Consider the following 21,629-nt stretch of genomic DNA (forward strand, 5'->3'; position numbering starts at 1 on the left):
GAAGATTGGTCGCAAGAACTAAACCACCAAGCAGTTGATCATGTTTTCTCATAATCGAGCACAAACAATTTTGGAACAATTGTTTGCATTAACAATATTTTTCACAAGGTTGTTTTTGTCTGTGTCATTAAATTTACATTTCATAAGCACTACAAACTCGTTCCAAGTCATGATTGAATATTTCTTAAAGATTCCAGGAAAATTATGTTCCTAACATACAGGACCTCTTGCAAATCCATTTTGGGCAATTTACAAAAAAAACAAAAACAAAACAAACCAAGGAACAAACATAACATGAAAAATTAAGCAAACCAATTATTATTGATAATTGATCAGTTGAATCACTGACTGACTGAGTTTGGTTTTACGCCGCTTTTAGCAATATTCCAGCAACATCACGACGGGGGACACCAGAAATGGGCTTCACACAATGTACCCATGTGGGGATTCGAACCCAGGTCTTCGGCGTGACGAGCCAACGCTTTAACCACTAGGCTACCCCACCGCCCCGATCAGTTGAATCAATGACCCAATCATCAATTAAGAGATTTTAACTGATTCCCAACATTAGTACAGACAGGGATTTCTTAATTTTTGGGTGGTCATATAAACAAACATGGCGGCACAATATTTGGCACGACATGATAACGGAGGCGGTTCACTCTGATGCTATATTCATACACAGACTTTATAGTTACTTCATTTGCATGAAATTACTATGTAAAGACTGAATATTGTTACATGTCATTACAAAATAAATATGAAAAAGATACTATAACCCTTCTGTCTCAATTTTGAAAATAATAAATATAAAGAACAAAAAAAATATAAAAAATATAATTACAAAATGTTCAGATGAGGAATTTCACATTCCAAGAATTGATTGATTTGAGGTGTTTATTGTGGCATATACAGAAGATGTGCAAATTTTCAGCAGGGGAAGGTCAAGCACATCTTCAAATACAAACAGACATGAGCAAATATTCAAATTTCTGGATTAGGAATCATTTTCAGGAAGTAATGTAACTTTGTATACATGTAAGCATCCTAAACAGTGATCATACAGAGGGCGGGTTTGCAGATTAACAGGGCTCTTGACTAAAGACGTTTTACAGCATTCAATATTGACCCTCATTTTTCAATCTGACTTCTACAATCAAACATTTTATGATTTCATTGAACATCTGAAACATGTAACCCTGGCAAATCCCTGCCATGATAATCCAATCTCATTAAAATCTGATCGCTCACTCATCCCAATGCAATCTTTGACATCCAAATGTAAATGAAGGAATGCACACACAACCTTTATTATTTTCCATTTGGAACTGCCTGTTTATGGTATTTTCAGGTTGACGTATATATACTGCTGATGACTGATTTGCTTCCTCATACAAAGAATTTAGTTGTTCCAATGCTGACTGGCTGTTTACAATGTTCATCTGATAAAATCCTCTAGAAAAACTTTAATATTCCTCAGAATGTGTAACTAATACAACTAGATTTGAGATATGTCTATATATGTAGCAGATCAGTTAAACTGTTGCAGTAACAAACTAGTTACTGACAGATTAAGGATCAAAATCAGGGTGACTCCGGGAATCTAAACCAGTCAGCAGATCCTGGCAACATCTAAGGGATGTGACTCCATACAGTGAATCAGTCTCTTAGATGGTGGGTCTTCTATTTCCCTGAGATAGTGACCCATTTGGGACGCCCATTGTCATAATGAACATTTAATTCCAAAGGCTAGAATCTAGAATCACTTACTTGGCATTACTCATAACACACTACATTTAATGTATTGTACACTGAGTGTCAGCCCTCCTGAACAAGATGTGCAACAATGCCACTTATTATCAGGAACATTTATGACCTAATTCTGTTAATATGACAATGACCTAAATAAAAGTCCTTGTCGAGAGAAGAAAAATGTGACGGTCTCACTAATCTCACCATTAGCCTACATCGGTGAGTCTAGGTGCTCGGGTGCAAGACAACACTACCATCACTATATCAGAGATGCTAACCCTAATTCAGCCCAATTAGTATTTTGGCCAAAAACTGATGCAAAAATTAGTATTTTGGGGCCAAAATTAGAAATAACTTTTCCAAAGAATTTTCATAATTAAATAAAAAATGTAAATATATAGTCTAAGACCTTGTTCTTAACACTGTACTTACCTAAATCAGTAGTAAGTATCTACATGTAGCTTGATACTGAATAAAAAATGGTTAAAATTTATTGTGCATGGTACATATGATATTTGATAATTTAATTTAATGTATTATTTTTAAAAATTTGCATATTTTGACTGCTATTGTAGGCACGTATTTTGTGTTGTTTTTTTCATAACGAATACAATAAATTCGTATGGGTTGGCATCTCTGCTATATACACAGACACAAAAATACTGAAGACCAATAGGTATAGAAACCAACTCTTATATGTACCACAACACATGCACAATGCCCGTTATTACAATCAGAAGAGGACATATGCCACAGACTGACTGACTGAGTATGGTTTTACGCCGCTTTTAGCAATATTCCAGCAATGTTACAGTGGGTGACACCAGATATGGGCTTCACACATTATACCCATGTGGGGAATCAAACCTGGGCCTTTGGTGTGACAATCAAACACTTTAACCACTAGGCTACCCCATTGCCCCATATGCCATAGAGTTCAGACATGATTATTTGCATAAGATATGCACAATAAATTGTAAACAACCCCAATAAATTTTAGCTGCCTGAGTATAAATAGTCATGAGAATTCTTTAAAATAATACTAGTGTATAACTAACATTTGTAATTACCCAAGTACCCTTTTCAGCTAGTCTGTCATATAGACCCTAAAACAGACATGTCCGCCCATGCAAGTCTAGAATATGTGGTACGTTAGATCATGAAAATGGAGATAGTCCCTGGGATCCTTTTATGATATTTTATGAAGATAATTTTGGAACCATTTTTCCTAAAAGTTTATGTTTATTTCAGGGTTGTATGTTAGTCTGCCTTTTCAGCTGGCAATGCTGTATGTCTTTACTAATTGTTTACAGACCTTTCTTTACTGACTGAATGCAGTCATCACATACAAATAAACTCTACTTGAGAGAATAATAACAAAATGCTATGGTGACTGACTGGTTTTACGCCGCTTTTGGCAATAGTCAAGCAACACGGCGGGGGACACCAGAAATGGGCTTCACACATTGTCCCCATGTGGGGATTCGAACCCGGGTCTTCGTTGTGACGGGCGAACGCTTTAACCACTAGGCTACCCCGCCCCACAAAATGCTATGTAACACCTAACTCTTTTTGGGGAAGTTTTTAAGTTAAGAGGAAGCAATCAAGGCAAAATCATGTTTCAGTTTTTGCCAGATGGCAGGTTTATGAACTAAGTTTATAGAAGGAAGAAGCACTATTTTCAGATACATCTTACCAGTGTAGTGGGCTTTGTGATATGTGACACACTTGGCTGACTGACTGACTGAGTTTGGTTTTACGCCGCTTTTAGCAATATTCCAGCAACATCACGGCGTCGACACACTTGGGATTGCACATGGACAGAATCAAAAGCAAATATTTTTAAATATGTATTTTAAATATGTATCACTTACATTATCATCATTATTATCATGAACATTGCTTATGGACACACAACTTGTTCACATAACAATGATAACAATAGTTTAACTATCATAGACGGTGGGTATCACAACACACAGCCTTGCAGTTACCTCTGTTCTTTAACCAATCATGAGTAGTACATATCAAATTCACAAAGACAGAGTGAGTGAGTTTAGTTTTACTCCGCTTTTAGCAATATTCCAGCAACATCACAGTGGGGGGACACCAGAAATGCGCTTCACTCATTGTACCCATGTGGGGAATCGAACCCGGTCTTTGGCGTGATGAGCGATTGCTTTAACCACTAGGCTACCCCACCGACCCCAATAATACACAAAGGAAAATTTTTATGACTTGAAGGACCAATATCAACAGCGGTTAATCCTTAGGGGCTATAAAAATTGTCTGGCACACTAAGATAACAGCTGTGGCAGGTAAGGTGTTATCAGAAACAGCAAGTCTAGTCATGTACTGTGATACTAAAAACAGATTACTCAGCTAAGAGTGAGGCAGACAAAAACAGAAAGACCTGTGCGTACAACTTACTGACAGTGATACAGGTAACCTGTACATAGTTCAGTCAAACACCAAAACACCTGAGGTAAGTAAAAAACATAAAAAGATTGAAAAAAAACAATACTTGTAAAGAATGTGATGTCATACAGTTTTTCAACAAGGTTAAAGATGCCTGCTGACCGTCCATTAGTCTGTCTCACAATCCCTGAACCACATTATTTCCCCTACTGCCAAGCTCTCTCTGCAGTGCTAAAGCCCTAAGTAAAGCACGTCTAGATTTCCTCAGGTTCAGGACCTGAATCTCTGGTCTCCCTAGGGCTCCTTTTCAATTTAAATGGGCTTGTTTGTTACTATCAAAATCATATATATTCAGAGACTAAGCCTTAGTCTAACCGTCCATAGAGGAAAAACATTTTAAGTTGGTTGGTTGATTTGTCGTCTAACGCTGCACTCAGCAATATTCCAGCAATATGATGACACTGACTCAGTGACAGTCTGTAAATAATCAAGTCTGGACCAGACAATCCAGCGATCAGCATCATGAGCATCGATCTACGCAATTAGGATACAACCTTTTTAAGGTATTTTCTCATTTTCTCTGTATTTCTAAAATTTGTGTTATTTTGCATAACTTTCAAAATTACAAGCGATTAGGGTACATTATACTGTGGTAAGGACAGCCACATTCACTCTGTACCAAAAACCTAAACAACATCAATACAATGCGCAGGAAATCATAAGAGTTTTAAGAATTGTGCTTGAAACATGAACAGAAAAATGAATGAACTACTGATATCATAATAACCATATAATGTCATAGATAAACTAATCAAAATAAAAATAGCCTTGACATGTTGTTGCTGTTCCCAGAAATAACCTGTTTAGGGCATTACCTTGAGATGTGACCATATGGGTCAATTGCTACATACTGTTAATAAGTCTTTATAGACACATAAGCATATTTTGGGAACTAACTGTTCTGTGTTTAATTGCAATTTGTCTCATATACCCGCATCTGTAGTTTTTAGCAGTTTTCCCTGAATATATTCAAAAGATATTTCTGTAAAAAAACTTGTGAAAATACAGTTCCAACATACTGACTTGCATGTGCAAACAAGGAGTATATAGTGATTGTGGCTAACATTGAACTAAGATGGCTATCGACATCAAGATGGGATGTTTCTGTCATGTGACAGTCAGGTGCTAGCAAGTTGTATGAGCCAAATACACAATAACGAATCAAATACAGTGAGTGAGTGAGTATGGTTTCATGCCACATTTAGCAATATTCCAGCAATATCACAGCGGGGAACACCAGAAATGGGCTTCACACATTGTACCCATGTGGGGAATCGAACCCAGGTCAGCATGAAGAGCAGACACTTTAACCACTAGGCTACCCCATCACCCCTCAAAGGCAACAAGTCACCTCAGAGGCCAATTTTAAGGGAAATTACTGATCCATTTCAATGCGTCATTAGAAACTGCTTTCACATGGTGACAATGGCCTTTTCATTGTCTAAAGTAAATATGTTCTCTAAACCACTAAAAGAAGAAAATTCAAAGGTGAACTGTGTTACCATGGTTACAGGGAATAACAGTTATGCTGTAATAAGGTGCAGTAAACATGAAGGTTTACTTGATAATGGACCTGTAATGGTCCAGGGAAGCCAGAATTGTTCATTTTAAGGGTCCTTGTAGGCAAACTGAGGATCCAGTAGTGAAATGGTTTTGTGTGCTGTACTTTAATTATATAATTAACTGAATGAATAAATGATCATGTGAACAGAGGTCACATATGATGTATCAAATAACATGAACCAACAGCGGACTATGATACGTAGGAGTGAGTATGATTTTACACCACATTTTAATAATATTCCAGCAATATCACAGTGGGGACCCCAGAAATGGGACTCACACATTGTACCCATGTGATGAATTGAACCCGGATCTTCAGCGTGATAAGCAGACACTTTAACCATTAGGCTACCCCACCGCCCCAAAAGCAAATTTGACTCAATCATCCATCTGGCAACATTTCCAAACTATAACAGGATTAGGGAAATTATGTTGTTACCACCATGAGTTTTCTAGTTCCATTTTTGGAATCACCAAATGTGTAATATGATGAAACTACTGGAAATAATACTTGACCAGGGTCTGCATATTGGACCCATAAATATATAATGAATTAATCATGAAACTGTCTTAATGAAGACCGGTCACTGGCCACTATTACTTAGTGACATTTTGAGTGACATCTGGAATTGAGTTTGGGCATGCAGCTAAAGGTTTGTTCATCCAGGATTTAAACTGAAGGGGTGTTGGCATCTTCATCTTGGCACATAATTGTTTCGCTTTGTCATAATCATTTCCAATAGAAAACACAGAGGCTGCAAAACGCGAGTTCACTTCGAAATTAGGACCTGCTTTGGCTGAGTTGGTGAATAACTGTTTTGACTCACAAGCTCCACATGTGAATTCCAGTGTCGTTGCCTGTCCAACTGTCTCCTCGGTGACGTCGATCAGTCTGGGGTCAGAATATCCGAGGTGTGCCTTCCCACACGAGGGACAGGGAAACTTGGCTATAAATGACACCAGCAAATTGACATCCACGAAACGAAATCCACTGATTTCGTCCCGGCCTTTTACAATCAGCTTGTTCTTAGGGTCGCCGGTAGATTTAGCAACTGGTGTATTCTGTTCACTGTTGACATTCTCTGTCGCTATGTTGTTTTCGTGTGTATCTGTCAGGCAGTTGACACCTGGTTTGTGCTCTCTGCCATTCACGCTATCGGGCATGACATTTTCAGGTATGTTTTCACTGAGCACATCGTCATGGTCGACATCGACCGTCCTGTCGCTGTCCGTCGATTCGTCGCTCTCAATCTCGACGCACAAATTTGTCCCAAACTTGCGCTTTTTTGGCCTTCTTTCGCCAAGATATGGCATATTGTTCGTGGTATGTTATTGGAGAAACAACCTGCAAGGGGTCTCTGAACAAAACACACTCGCAGAAAAGCTGCAAACGGTACACGGGAAGCGATCAGCTGAATGAAACAGGAAGTTGTTTATTGACGTGCCTGTTAGAAAGCTCTATTTTGATTGGATGAGAAGAGTGTTCGCCAGCGAATCGTCTGAGTGCTTTCAAAATGTAAACAGTACGGTTTGGGCAGACCTTTTGTAAAGGTGTAGCTATGGATATTTATGAAATAAAATAAAATGATAAAATATAAAGCGAGATTATACTCAGATAATATATGATTACATATGGACAAGTAAGTCACGGGTACCGTATTGACCAATACTTGATAAGAAGTGTACGTTAGCGCCAACCGACATATTACACATTTTCAAGCTGGTCAAGGGACGGTGGGAAAGCCTAGTGATCATAGCGTTCGCTCGTCACGCCGAAGTTCGATTCCCAACATGGGTGCATGTGTGAAGCTCATTTCTGGTCTCCCCGCCGTGATATTGCTGGAGTATAGCTAAAAGCGGCGTAAATAGAGATTATTACACGAGCAAGTGCGTCATACGAAACTCTTGCAAAATTTTGTATTGTATTACATTTCCTAACACTAAAAGAATTGAAAATATCGTGCATAGAAAACTAACATCGTTAAGCATTCATCGACATAATTTACGTTAGCGCAATGTAATTTACGTTACTTATACATAAAGGGCGATAACTACCTAAAACGTCTTTCACTTGTCAATGTTTGATTCACATTGTTGATATTTCGGCAATACCAGACAACAAAACACATGCAATAGTTTCGCGAAACTTTCCAAATTTCCAAATATGGCGGTAACGTAAATTACAGTAACGTAAATTAGTTCTGGCAATGAAAAATGTTATGGCAAGATGAATAAATACAGAATGGCCTGGTTGGGACACATGTATAACACGAGACCGCCGGGCCCCAAATGTACAGTGAAGAAGACTATTACTGGGATGCTAGATTTGAGTTATAACGGTAACGTATGATTACTTGCTTAAAAAAATCTCTACTCATGTCGAGAATATTTTTCCATATTGTAAGAAAAATCAATGTTTACGAAACTATATGTTTTTACATATCGAGAATGGATGAACAGGAAAAATAGAAAAGTTATCATGTGGGTCTGTGCGATGATTTACCACAAGAAAAGCTGTAAATAAACACAATGTAACGTAAATTACTCTGACTCTACCGATATAATCTAAACGTGAGTTTTGTGTTTTGCTTGGTAAACCATCGACATGCTAACATGGGCAAATTAACCCGTATGTATTTTGGTTCTTTCATGACACTAAATATAACGAAACTTCCGTGGGATAAAATTTTGCAGCAAGCTTAAATGTAAAGAATACGCACTACCGACATAGCAAAAATGCCGACATAAAACCAAATGTTTGCTTCTGACGCTGCAATAAGACTTGGTGCAATATTTTTTAAGGTTGAGACTGATTGTAAACAGTGTTATTTAGAATATCTGCACAGATACACCTCGATTTAATATCAAATTTGAAATCACCGACAGCTAAAAAGTCGGCGACAGCAATTGTCCCAGTTAACTGAGAATGAGTGAAGAGGGTGAAGGGCACGAAATATTTAACAGCAGGAAGAGAACGATTTATCATTAAATATTTCCTGCCGTTCACCGCTTCTACGGTGTGGAATCTGTTGAAGCTAACTCACAGGACTAACCCTATATTTCCAATGTTAACAGGTAATTTCAAGTTCAGAGACCCGTGATGGTCTGGGTCAGAATCGATCTCCAGTAATCCATGCTTGTCGTAAAAAGCGATTATATTATAACGGGATCGGGTGGCCAGGCTGGCTGACTTGGTTGACACATGTCATCGGTTCCCATTGTGCAGATCGATGATCATGCTGTTGATCACTGGATTGTCTGGTCCAGACTCGATTATTTACAGACCGCCGCCATATAGATGGAATATTGTTGAGTGTGGCGTAAACATAAACTCACTCACTCACTCATGTTCAGAACATGCAGGTTATGTGGAGAGCAAGATGGGGTGCACAATGGGCCTTAGTAGCTTGTTGCTCGGTATACATCCGTTACAAAGTAACGGGGGTATATAGTGTTCATAGTGTTCATTCTGTCCGTCCATCTTTCCGTCCCGAAACTTTGTCCGGAGCATATCTCTTAAAGTTTAAGTGCTAGGTTCACCAAACTTCACACACATGTTAATCATGACCCATAGATGTGCCTTTTGCCATTTTGAAGTTTAACAGAATTTTAGTTTTGGCCGTTTCCATGGAATGAGGGCTTAGTGCAAAATGTGTTTGATGGTTATCTTGTCCGGAGCATTTCTCCGAAACTATACATGCTATGTTCACCAAATGTAACACACAAGTTAATCATGACCTATAGATGTGCCTTGTGCTATTTATTTTGCATAATGTGATTATTCAAAGTGTGATGTTAACTTTTCACTTTTCATGGTCTTTCTTGATGACATATGTACTAATATGTGGCTTATTCTCTGTATCTAGACTAGTTGTTTCCTTCATGTCATCAACATGTGATATATATATCAATATCAATATATATGCAGTTCCAAGTCCCAAAGCGGGAAGCGCGGGTATGTGAGCTATGCTCAATTCTACACTTGTTTGACACGTGTACGGATGGAAGAGGGTGCCAACGTTCAAAATATTCTTGGCATTCGGAATACCACTTCTACGGAAGCGCTGAAGGGACATGAGTAGGAGAATTTTATTTTTTTATATCGTGCACGAGATACTAAAATGTGCGCACGATGTAATATAGTCTGCGCACGATGTAACAAAGTGTGCGCACGATGTAATGTAGTGTACGCACGATATAATATAGCGTGCGCACGATGTAACACTTTGTTACATCGTGCGCACAAGTTAGTATCTCGTGTGCACGATATATCATTTTTTAAAATCCTGTCTCTCTTCATTTCGTGCGGACGATATAACATATTGTGCGCGGATTTGGATACGTGGTTTGGCGTTCAGATGCGGAATTACTTGGTTTCGTAAGACGTCGTTTGTGTAGGTGATGGCATTAACACGTCCTCGGAACACATGTAGTGGTTTTATTGAATGAACACTGATGTCACCCCAAACCATCACACTACCCCCACCCCAACGATCTACCTGTCGCACACAGCAATCCGCATAGCGTTCTCCACGACGTCGCCATACACAAACTCTTCCATCTGCGTCACTGAGATGAAAACGAGATTCATCAGTGAAGAGCACACCTTCCCACTGTCGTTGCGTGCATCTTCGATGGGTTCTAGTCCAGTCTAATCGACGGTGTCGGTATCTGGGGGTCAATATGGGACCATTGTGGGGACGCCGAGCGTTGAGGCCATACGTACTGACGTTAAACGGCGATTCTAGTACTTTTGCTGGTTTGAGTCCCATCCGGGATTCGAACCCACACTCTCAGAGTGGTTTTGAAATTGGAAACAATTGCTCTTGATGCTTTTGTCCGATGTGGCACTAGCCGCGACAAGGCGTCTGGTTGCCAGGCAACATGGAATATGTAATGGAAGAATTAATAGTAAAGTCAGGGCCGTTGACTCGTCAGGTTTTCACGAGGACAATTAAGCCAGTCTTTGCCACTCCCACCCCACACGATGACCTACAACTGACTGACTGAGTTTGGTTTTACGCCGCTTTTAGAATTATTCCAGCAACGTCACGGCGGGGGACACCAGAAATGGGCTTCACACATTGTGCCCATGTGGGGATTCGAACCCAGGTCTTCGGCGTGACGAGCCAACGCTTTAACCATTAGGCTACCCCACCGCCCCTATGACCTACAAAGATATGCTTATAAACAGTGTATTTTTATGGTTTGGTTTTAGCGGCATTTAGAAGTTGTTATAGATGACCAAGATGGTTTATGGATTTTATGAGTCAACTATATTGTGTCAACTGTCACTTCACCTGATGAAGGGATCTGTAATGATCCCGAAACGTTGTGTGGGAAAGAAAAAAGAAGCTTAAATCCATAAATTATCTTGATTTGTTGTAGGATGACAGTGCGATTTATATAGGGGAACAGAGGTAGGAAACGTATTCGCACTGGCGTACCGGTGATCTGTTGTTTTGTTCCCAGTGATGGATAGCAACCTGGTCACCGTGCCCCCTTGACACAGGGAACAAAACAACAGATCACAGGTACGCCAGTGCGAATACTTTTCATACCTCTGTTCCCCTATATAAACCGCACTACCATCCTTACAACACACTAGATGAAGCTGACTGACGCGACATTCCACGGATGCATTGTGGGAATGTAAACATTGCGAACGTTGCCGTGTCTCTGTTTGAGTCGAACTGAGACATTTCTTTCCGTCGAAAAACATAAACGTAATGTTTCCACCAGTGATGTTAGCTGAGTGAAGCAAATGCAAACCAAGAAACGGGGTGCCACGGAGTAGTTTTAACTTTACTGTAGGAGGCTGTACGAGGCGATGACAACTGACATGCATCGTGACGTCGATTAGATTGTGACGTAATGCAAAAGTGTTCGATTACGAGGGGGGCATATTTGAATGGCGCAGTGACGCCTATGCATTGTGAAAGTACTGTCGGCGCCTTTGATCTTTCACCGAAGCATCTTAGAATGCATATTAATATAATTCTTTATGTATTTATGTACATTTGTACATAGATCACCGATGCTTGGAACGATTGGGGGCGGTAGTCATGAAATAAATAAATCTGAAAATGCCCCAGTAAGACGCAATATCCGGGTTGGTATTTTCCACAGGCAACAGAACGTTAGAACACCGGTACACCTTACAAATACAAGTGCCATACTCTGTAGCTCTTGTCATTACCATACTGTATAACAAACTCGCAGGCAAGGTCGAACATCTGCAGATCTCAGGTAAGTGGGAAATATGTGTGAGTCTTTCAACTTATATCTTATTCAACGCACACAAGAGCTAATAGATCGGACCCAGGCGCCTATGAGAAGGTTGCTATTTTCACAGGAAACAAAACGTTAGAACACCAGTATCCCTTTACAACTTAACTTTTCATACTTCCGTGGTCCAGTGAGTAGTACACCGAACTCGCAGGCAAAGCCGAGCATCTACCGATCTCAGGTAAGTGTCAGGTGTGTGCATGATGTTATTTCACATGTTTGACAGATGTTTGACCCAATGAACACGATCGAAACTTTTTTAACAGATGATTATTGTGATAATACGGGTTAAGTGGGTCAGGTAGGTATAGAGAGGGATGTGTGTGTATTCACTGATCGGCATGCACCACCTACATTTGACCAAGAGACAATATGCTACCTGTGATTCTATCGGTTATACAGCGTGTATAAACATATGATCAGCCCGAGGACCGATGGCCTAGTTACAACATGTGTCAACATGGCGATGTTTGCTTTGATAACGCTCTGTCGTCTGCGAAATATACTTTTTGCGAGTATTCATGAAATGAAACAGACTGAAATTTCAGTCTGTATTGTTTTGCTCTATTTTTCAGGAAGAGTTTTTTTATTCATACGATGAAGGAATAGATTATACTCCGAAACGTTGTGTTCCTCATAATAAAGAAGTTGACATCCAGACAAACTCTCTTTCTCATGTGTATCACTTCTAAATGCCATTTAAAGTTCTATTTTAATTATAATATCAATCAAAAGCAAACACCCGATTCATTTATGTCACTGTTGTTAATGTCATCTGATGGCGCCCTTAAACTACTTTTCGGTGATATATACTGAACCATGAGAGTGTTTTGTTTTATGTTCATATTTTAGATGTATCTCGTTTTCTTTCAATATGGTTTTGGAATATTGATGTCATTCTTCAATAGAGCAGGGGCGGTGGGGTAGCCTATGGTTAAAGCCTTGACTGGTCACGCCGACGACCCAGGTTCGATTCCCAAAATGGGTACAACGTGATATTGCTGGAATAGTGCTTAAACTCACTCTAACAATATATCATAAATACTATTTGTCAATCTTAGATGTAAGTGGATTAAGTAATCGATAACACTCACATAGTATTCTACTGTCATGAAATAAATACTTGTGATTTCAGTGTTAGTTATGTGTGACATATGTGACCTTGCTCAAGGTCAAATATGTATATCCGTATATATAAAACAGTATAACAGTCGAACATCGCTGTGTCGAAGTCGAATGTTACAACAGGGGTCGCAGAGTACCAGCCATCAAATTCAAAGCCTTTGAGGGGCTTTCAGGGCCCAATCAACAATTTTAAGGAACTATAGAAACCAGGTAAAACATGCACACAGGGTTGGTCTCATAATGGACTAACCATCAGAGGAAAATAACTCTCAGCTACATCGCTGCACTGGGAAAATTTGGCTTAGCGATGGAGATTAATTAACACCCATTGTCATCGCAAGGTATTTTTATTATGTACATGTATTAGTTTCCTGTGAAATCATGACTTGACAAGTTTTGGTAAATTCAGGGCCTCTTTGGGGCAAATCACTGACACTGAGGTCCTTTTCATGCCTGAAACGAATTTAGGGCCGTTTGGGGGTAAGATGTCCAAATGTCAGGCTCTTAATAGCCGTTTGGGGGTAAGAACCTTGTATGAGACTGTGTCCATCAGTATTGCATTTAAAACTAATAAAAGTGTTATCATTTTATCTGTAATACATTGGATCGCCTATGTACAATGTCCGGTTACTTTCTTACCTGTTCTGTAGTCACGACAAATAAAAAAACAGCCTCTTTAATTTCAATCTGAAGATGCTGGAATATATATATATCATCAGCTAACCTTATATTTTGTTTCTTGTTGAACATAAACTTACTTTTCATTCTGCAGTCTACAATATCGTTCAGTTTGTGTTGTGAATGACAGTTATATAGTGAGTTTGGTTTTACACCGCTTTTAGCAAGATTTCAGCAACGTCACGGCGGGGGATACCGGAAATGGGCTTCACACCTTGTACCCATGTGGGGAATCGAACACGGGCCTTCGGCGTGAGGAGCGAACACTTTGACCACTAGTCTATCCCATTACCCCAACAGTTTTATAACTGGTAGGGTTAGGTTCATTTATGGATCATAAATAAATAATCTTCAAATATTTCTTCTGGAATGTTTACATGGAATAGTGTTTCATTAGACATCCATGGAGTTCTGACGAACTACAGTACCGTGCATTAATAACCCCCTCTTTTGTTACAGTTGAAGATGTCAGTCTTAAAGATCCCGGATGGTGGGGGAGACAGCATCACTCTCCTGGAAGTGGATGGTTATTTGTACCCCAATTCAGATATTGAGGCCCCAGCCGACGTCATCAAAGGCATCCGCGACCTTCCCATCCGAGAGGATGACGTCTTTGTCTGCGCCTATCCTAAATGTGGTGAGCAATCGAGAAACAGTTTATAATCTTCCCTTGTTAAGGTCTCTTAAAGAAGTCCGCATGAGTAGAATGCGCGACGTCCATTTCCGGTGTCCCCCGGTGTACACTCACTCACCCCCACACTCACAGACATCGCATCGTGACTGCCTCGGAAAACTCATTTCAACCGTACCAATAAGCGTTCAAACAGAAACAATTATCTTTACGTATTTGTCCGATTGACGTACATTATTTTGTAGGACAATTTTCACTAGTGTGAGAGGGTGAGGTGTGTTTCGATCTTTCTTTCTTGTTGGGTCGCAAATCCTGTCGTCTCCAATTGTTGAGCCAACCTCCTCTGAATTTGCTTTATGTGTTATGTATACATGATGACACACATGCTGGGCACATATAACACCATCTGAACACTGTGCGAGTGAGTGTGGTTTAATACCGCTTTTAGCAATATCACACCAATATCTTGGAACACCTGGAAAAGGCTTGCCATCCATCCACATTAGGAATCGAACCTGTCCTCGGCCAGACGAGCGAACGATTTAAGGACTGGGTTTTTACCTCTAATTTTGCAACTGTTTGTTTTTACCTCGAATGTCGCTCTGATCTCTGTGTTGATATTTCAGGCACTCACTGGATCTGGGAAATGGTCCGACTTCTTCTGTTGAGCGACACGGACACTGTCATTGAGAAGGATCAACTGATGTTAGAGTTCATCAAAGGCGAGGTCTTAGAGAAGTTCCCGTCGCCGCGTATTTTGAACACGCATTGCTTTGTTGAGCAGCTGCCACGTGGTGTGTTTGAGAAGAAGTGCAAAATAATCTACATCCTCCGAAACCCCAAGGACATGGCTGTGTCGCTGTTCCACCACCACAAGAAACTGATATGTTATGAATATAAAGGGAAGTGGGAAAACCATTTGTCTTTACTGATGGATGGGAAAGGTGAGCGGAGTGAGTGAGTGATCGAATGTTGTTTTATGCCAAAGCCATCTAATCTCCAGAATGTCAATCTTTTGACTGACCGTACGAACGTCGCACGCCGTGTAGCCTCCATCTTATCGTAAAGATATCGTGAGTAAAGTGTACACTGTCGCAGCATATTTTCGAAATTATCGTATCCCAAAGAATCGTGACGGCATTAGCAGACACCCGGCCCTTTCAGCCTCCAACCAAAAGTGAATGTCTGAGTAGATATCGTATCGTTGCGCGGTATACGTAAAGTTTAGAATAGTTTCGATAAAGTATACAGTATGTATCTCTAACTTATCTTTGAACGTTGTTAAGATTTGTCTTAACTGAGATTGTTTCTAGTGACCGAGCCATACCATGTAACATCCTCATCAATCGGCGCTCACGTGAAGCATTGGTTAGCACAATGTTTACAGTGTAGGTGTATTTTCAGGAGGGGTGATTATTGAATGTATTTCACGTTGGTTTAGTTCGTTATGTTTTTCATGACAATTATATAACTGATTTTAACTGCCAGGGATATGAAGGGTGTATATGTGATTCTTGTATATATGTATATATCACGTATAATGTTCGCAGTGCGATAACAGCTGTCGATTGGGAAATGACCGGATTGTTGTGTTAATACTGCAGGTGAGTATGTATTTTCTTGAGGAATCGCAACAGGACGCCCATGTGTCGCCTTCAGAAGCGAAGTTATTGACTAATTATTCTGCAATATAGAATTGGGATAAAAAAAATCAGAAAATAGGAGATGAGTTTCACAAAACCAATACCATTACACCTTTGACATTTCAGTCGACTTCGGGGCGTTTTTCGACTACATGAAGGACTGGGCAGCGGTTGGGAAAACTCACCCCGAGTTGCCGACCTTGACCTTAATGTATGAAGATATGAAAGAGGTAACAGTTAACTTTACATGGTCCCGTGGTTCCAAACATTTACTGGCTAATGTCAGTATTGAATGCGAAGCGAATTGAGTCTGTTCATTGAAGACATCAAGTGGATTTTAAAGATTCTTCGAATTAAACCATCTATGCTTTCGCAAAACAAGATAGGAGACTCGTTGACCCTCGCTACTTTAAGGCGGACGATATTATAGTAAGAAAACTGATTGTCAGAGTAACCTTGGTTTAATTTTGACTTTTTAGTATAACCTCCCTCCTGTCTTTCAATCAGCACTTCATTCATAGGTACTTATTACGATGATAATTCCTCATGTTCTTTCAAATGCTGAAAAGGAAACATCAACACACTCAATGTGTCTTAAAACTGCTAATGTTGAACGGCTCATTGAACTAAAACTGAAAATGCCAATCAAACACTTCTATTCTACAAGATTTGTATTGGATCCTCGGCAACAGATCGTCAAGGAAATGATTTTGTGTAGTTATTATTGTGATATTGTCAGGCAATATTTCATCTGTTTCAGGATCCACTAACTGGCATTAGGAAGTTAGCAAAGTTTTTGAATGTTGAAAAATCAGAGGAATTCTACCACAAAGTAAAAGAGTTGACGAGTTTCAACAAAATGAAAGAAGCGAAGGGCAAATTCTTTAAAGCGCCTGACGGTTCTGCTGTTATGTACAGAAAAGGTGGGTACATTTGCCGGCACTTGGACATCAAAGTAATCTGGTGATCGTAATTGACCACTGGTAAAGGTCCAGGTTAGAATTGTTCTTCAGCAACCCATGCTTGTCGTAAGACTGACTGACTGACTGAGTTTGGTTTTACGCCGCTTTTAGCAATATTCCAGCAATATCACGGCGGGGGACACCAGAAGCTTGTCGTAAGAGGCGACTATCGGGATCAGATGGTCATGCTCGCTGATGTGGTTGTGTCACACATCAACGTATCCCAATTGCGTAAATTGATGCTCATGTTGTTGATCACTGGATTGTCTGGTCCAGATTCGATTTACAGACCGCCGTCATATAGCTGGAATACTGCTAAATGCGGCGTTGAACAACAAACAAACAGGTCTTTGGATGGCATTTAGTGCTGAAACACATAAGGAAAAGAGTTTTATGGATGTCAACTTATTCATTATGATAGTGTCTCTCTTCCTTAACAAACAAACAAGCAAATAAATATTCCGTTATCTAGTTCACACGCATACATGTACGTGGATATTGTTACGGTAATAAATGCCGTGACAAAAGGTTTAAGAGTCCCCTTTGAACCAGCAAAATATAACACAGACAAGTCTAAAATATTCAATAATATATTGAGCAAACAATGAGCACGCTACAATGAATGACAATATATATATTTAGTAAAAGGCAATTGAGTCACAAATCTGAAGTAATGGGTCACAAATATGAAATATTAACTCGCCTTGATATTTACAATGAGAGCAGATATTCTAATTGAAGGTAGTTTACAATGAGAGCAATCAGGCTCGCACTGTCTTGAATGTAGGTCAGACGATGCCAGACAGACAGACAACGACGGTAGACAGGTAACGGCAGAAAGAGGTACACAACTCCTGTGATATGAAAAATCCCGTGTAATTCCGTGTGTCAGTCCCCGTGTGTGTCAACACAAGAACCAGCCTTTATATATACAGACACAGAGTCTAGATCATTCCTTATCCACTGTAAACTTTATTGAAATCTGTGGAAAGTACGACATGGAAGTCAAAACAAAATTATAGCAATGGAGGCAACTCTGGAGCGCTATCAAAAAAGGCGTACCGCTAAAAATAGTATTGCCATTGGACATACATGACACAAGACACTCAAAACTTTAAACATTGTGACCCATAATAACTATCACTTAATCAACGATAATACAAATTACAAAAAAACACACTCTCGTAATAATATTCATCACTGCCAATCTCTAAAAGTGCAGGGTGGCCTCATTATCTCGGCGATTACACAACACCAAACACATACCGAGACTGTGTAGAGAAGAATAAAACATCTAGTAGTTGCCAGGGAACAAGTGAATCCAGGTCGGCAGTACCAAGAGCGTTCATGTCTCCAACCAGCATGAAAGATTAGGACTCCATAACGGCAACGTGCGACCTTCCGTCAGATTGCGAGTAACTACCATGTAACGGAGGAACGTCACATCAGAGCTCGTCACCCTGGTTACAGGCCATCGTGTGTCAGCCTGGCAGGATCAGCCTGACCGTGTACGCCCACTGCATGCCGAATGGGTTAGCATTTCCCTAACCTCATAGGCAGGAGGGCGGTGGGGTAGCCTAGTGGTTAAAGCGTTCGCTCGTCACGCCGAAGACCAGGGTTCGATTCCCCAGATAGGTACAATATGTGAAGCCGATTTCAGGTGATATTGCTGGAATACTGCTAAACGCGCCGTAAAACCATACTCACTGACTCATAGGCAGGATATGTCTCCACCCCCAGGTCGACCAGACTACAGATGAGGTTCTTGAGAGACATATAGAAGTTGGTACTCAAATAAAACGCAAATATTATGGATGACTTAATCTTTATTGTATATCACAACGTCTCTGGGCTGTTCCTGGCCCCTTCGTCAGGTGAATTGAACCAGTGAGTGAGTGAGTGAGTGAGTTTAGTGTTACGCCGCACTCAGCAATATTGCAGCTATATGGCGGGGTGTAAATAATCAAGTCTGGACCAGACAATCCAGTGATCAACAACATGAGCATCAATCTACGCATTTGGGAACCGATGACATGTCTCAACAAAGTCAGCGAGCCTGACCACCCGATCCCGTTAGTCGCCTCTTACGACAAGCATGGGTTACTGAAGACCAATTCTAACACGGGTCTTCACGGGTGAATTGAAACAACCAAGATACATCCATGAATATATATACCAAATGTACGAGAAGCCAGTGTTGCATGTATATACAATGTATTATATAAGAAATAGGAGGTGAAAGAATGAGGTGTACAGATAATGGGTATGTTTATACAAGGGAAGAGCTTATACAAGTGATTAGCAGATGTGGGTAGAAGCCAGTAATGACCTAATTGACTTCCCAGGCACTGGGGAGGTGGCCTGACCTCATATCGCCTACAGAAGGTACACCCCTTGATCCTTGTTCAGCTGCGGTTGTAATTGTCTCTACGGATGGCTTTGACCTTTGTCACGTCAGATCTGCGTCAGCGACACGTGTCAACTCTTCTGTGTATCACATGTGAACATTTAGCTGTTTTCCATTGATCTATAACATGAATCCACCATGTACGTTTGCGTTTAGTTTTTGAACAAATACCGGGGTATAAGAAGGAACCATTTTCTGGATGCCATTTGGTGGAGTCCATTTAGGAATTGTCAGAACGTGAAAAATGATAACTTTACGTCTATGTTTCGATTTCAGTGAGATTTTGTTACCAATTTTCCGTGTTTCAGGTGAAGTTGGCGACTGGAAAAATTACTTCACCGTGGCCCAGAACGAGGCTTTTGACAGACTATACAAGGAAAAGATGGGTGATTGTGACATAAACTTTAGATACTCGCTGAAGTAAGGAACGAAGACCAAGGTGTCAGATGGGAAATGTATACCCATGCCGATAGAAGAACAAGAAACACATTACTACAGAGTGTTACAGGACTCAAGAGGAGAGAATATTTTATTTTGAATATTTGCTGAATTTTGATTACAATTACTATTACATAGTCACGATTTGTGGCAATTTTGAAGGATCACGAGAATATATGGTTCTTTGGTAAAGGTGCTTGTGTTTATACAATGGATTTGTTTTCATGTTTCTATATCCGAGTCAAACTCGTATTATCTTGACGTTACATGGAGATATTTTGGTATGGCTAATGTCAGTATAAAGTTGATGGTATTTTTTGTTATTTTGTTTCTTTTTATTTTCTGTTGTTGTTTAACGCCGCACTCAGCGATATTCCAGCTATTTGCCAAAGGAGCTTGGACCACACAATTAAGTGATAAACAACATGAACACCGACCAACGCAATTGGATGGCATGCGTCAACCATGACAGTAATGCCGAATATTTCCATCGTCATTATGAGTGAATGAGTGAGCTTAGTTTTACGCTGCACCCAGCAATATCCCAGCTATATGGCGGCGGTCTGTAAATAATTGAGTCTGGACCAGACAATCCAGTGATCAACATCATGAGCATCTATCTTAACAATTGGAATACGATGACATGTGTCAACCAAGTCAGCGATCCTGACCACCCGATCCCGTTAGTCGCCTCTTACGACAAGCATGGGTTACTGAAGATCAAATCTAACCCGGATCTCCACGGGTCCATCGTCATTATGTGTCATCACAGATAGTAAACAAAGTTTAAGGTCAGCTGCCTTCACTTATATATGCCAAACAAAAAACGAAACGCCACACATGGAGAAATGAATTATATTGAAAATGGGCGAATACCGTAATGGCCACGTCTAACCTGACGCATCCGTCCATTTCAGTTGTGGTGAAAGCGTGACCCAAATTTCATATGCATGATGACTAAAGCGTGTGCAGATTCAATTTATGCTGATGATTAGAAAAAAAACACACGTTAACAATCTTCAGAAATAAACAATGCCACGACTTACACATGTTGAACATGAACTTGTAATTGGCATGTTTCTGGCTGAGTAGAGCATGGTTCGTTTGCATGCTGCCCATTTTCGTGCCCGACATCCTAATGTTGGGTCGATCTGGCACAGGTAAACCCTAATGAACATCTAGGCTGGGCAAAACGACAGATAGTTTATTTAGGTCTCACCTCGTGCAATGCAACATAAAAATAAATTATTATACATAAATTCATTGACGGGCCACCCATATAGGGTTACGAGAGACACATAAACAGTTAGAAAACGGTATCAGTAAAATATATAAAGTGTTTCACACATTACTATATAAAATACCCCTTCTTTCTAAAATAAACTTGCAGGTTTTGGCCGATAAAAATACAATATCTGGGTTAGACAATATAAACCTGATCATCACAGGCGCTCAAAAGATTAAAATTATCACAAATACTACTACATTCAGCTTCCCGACATCAGTGTAAATAGAGCAATCCAATAAAACATGACATTCATCTTCAACACAATTCACACAATTAAAACACACTCGTTCAGCTAGAGGTAGATTGTTGTAACGCCCACTCTCCACACGTAGAGGGGCAACTCCAGATCTGAAGAGGGCTAGCGCACGACGATGTG

The 21,629-nt window shown here is 40.1% G+C and overlaps 1 protein-coding gene across 1 annotated transcript; it reads left to right on the plus strand.

Moving 5' to 3' along the window:
* Positions 1-12,170: 12,170 nt before the first annotated feature.
* On the plus strand, positions 12,171-20,283 carry LOC124291527 (sulfotransferase 1C2-like). Its single transcript, XM_046728529.1, has 6 exons — positions 12,171-12,262; positions 14,344-14,521; positions 15,142-15,459; positions 16,285-16,388; positions 16,919-17,081; positions 19,836-20,283. Exons 2-6 carry the CDS (start codon positions 14,350-14,352, stop codon positions 19,949-19,951), a joined length of 873 nt encoding a protein of 290 aa, XP_046584485.1. The 5' UTR covers positions 12,171-12,262; positions 14,344-14,349; the 3' UTR covers positions 19,952-20,283.
* Positions 20,284-21,629: the final 1,346 nt, after the last annotated feature.

Source organism: Haliotis rubra, unplaced genomic scaffold, assembly GCF_003918875.1.
Source record: "Haliotis rubra isolate DU_JTF1 unplaced genomic scaffold, ASM391887v1 Scf494, whole genome shotgun sequence".
Lineage (NCBI taxonomy): Eukaryota > Metazoa > Mollusca > Gastropoda > Lepetellida > Haliotidae > Haliotis > Haliotis rubra.

Coding starts and splice junctions, on each gene's coding strand:
- LOC124291527 (XM_046728529.1), top strand. CDS start 14,350: ATGTCAGTCTTAAAGATCCCGGATGGTGGGGGAGACAGCATCACTCTC. Junction 14,522..15,141: donor CTGCGCCTATCCTAAATGTG/GTGAGCAATCGA, acceptor TTGATATTTCAG/GCACTCACTGGATCTGGGAA. Junction 16,389..16,918: donor TGTATGAAGATATGAAAGAG/GTAACAGTTAAC, acceptor CATCTGTTTCAG/GATCCACTAACTGGCATTAG.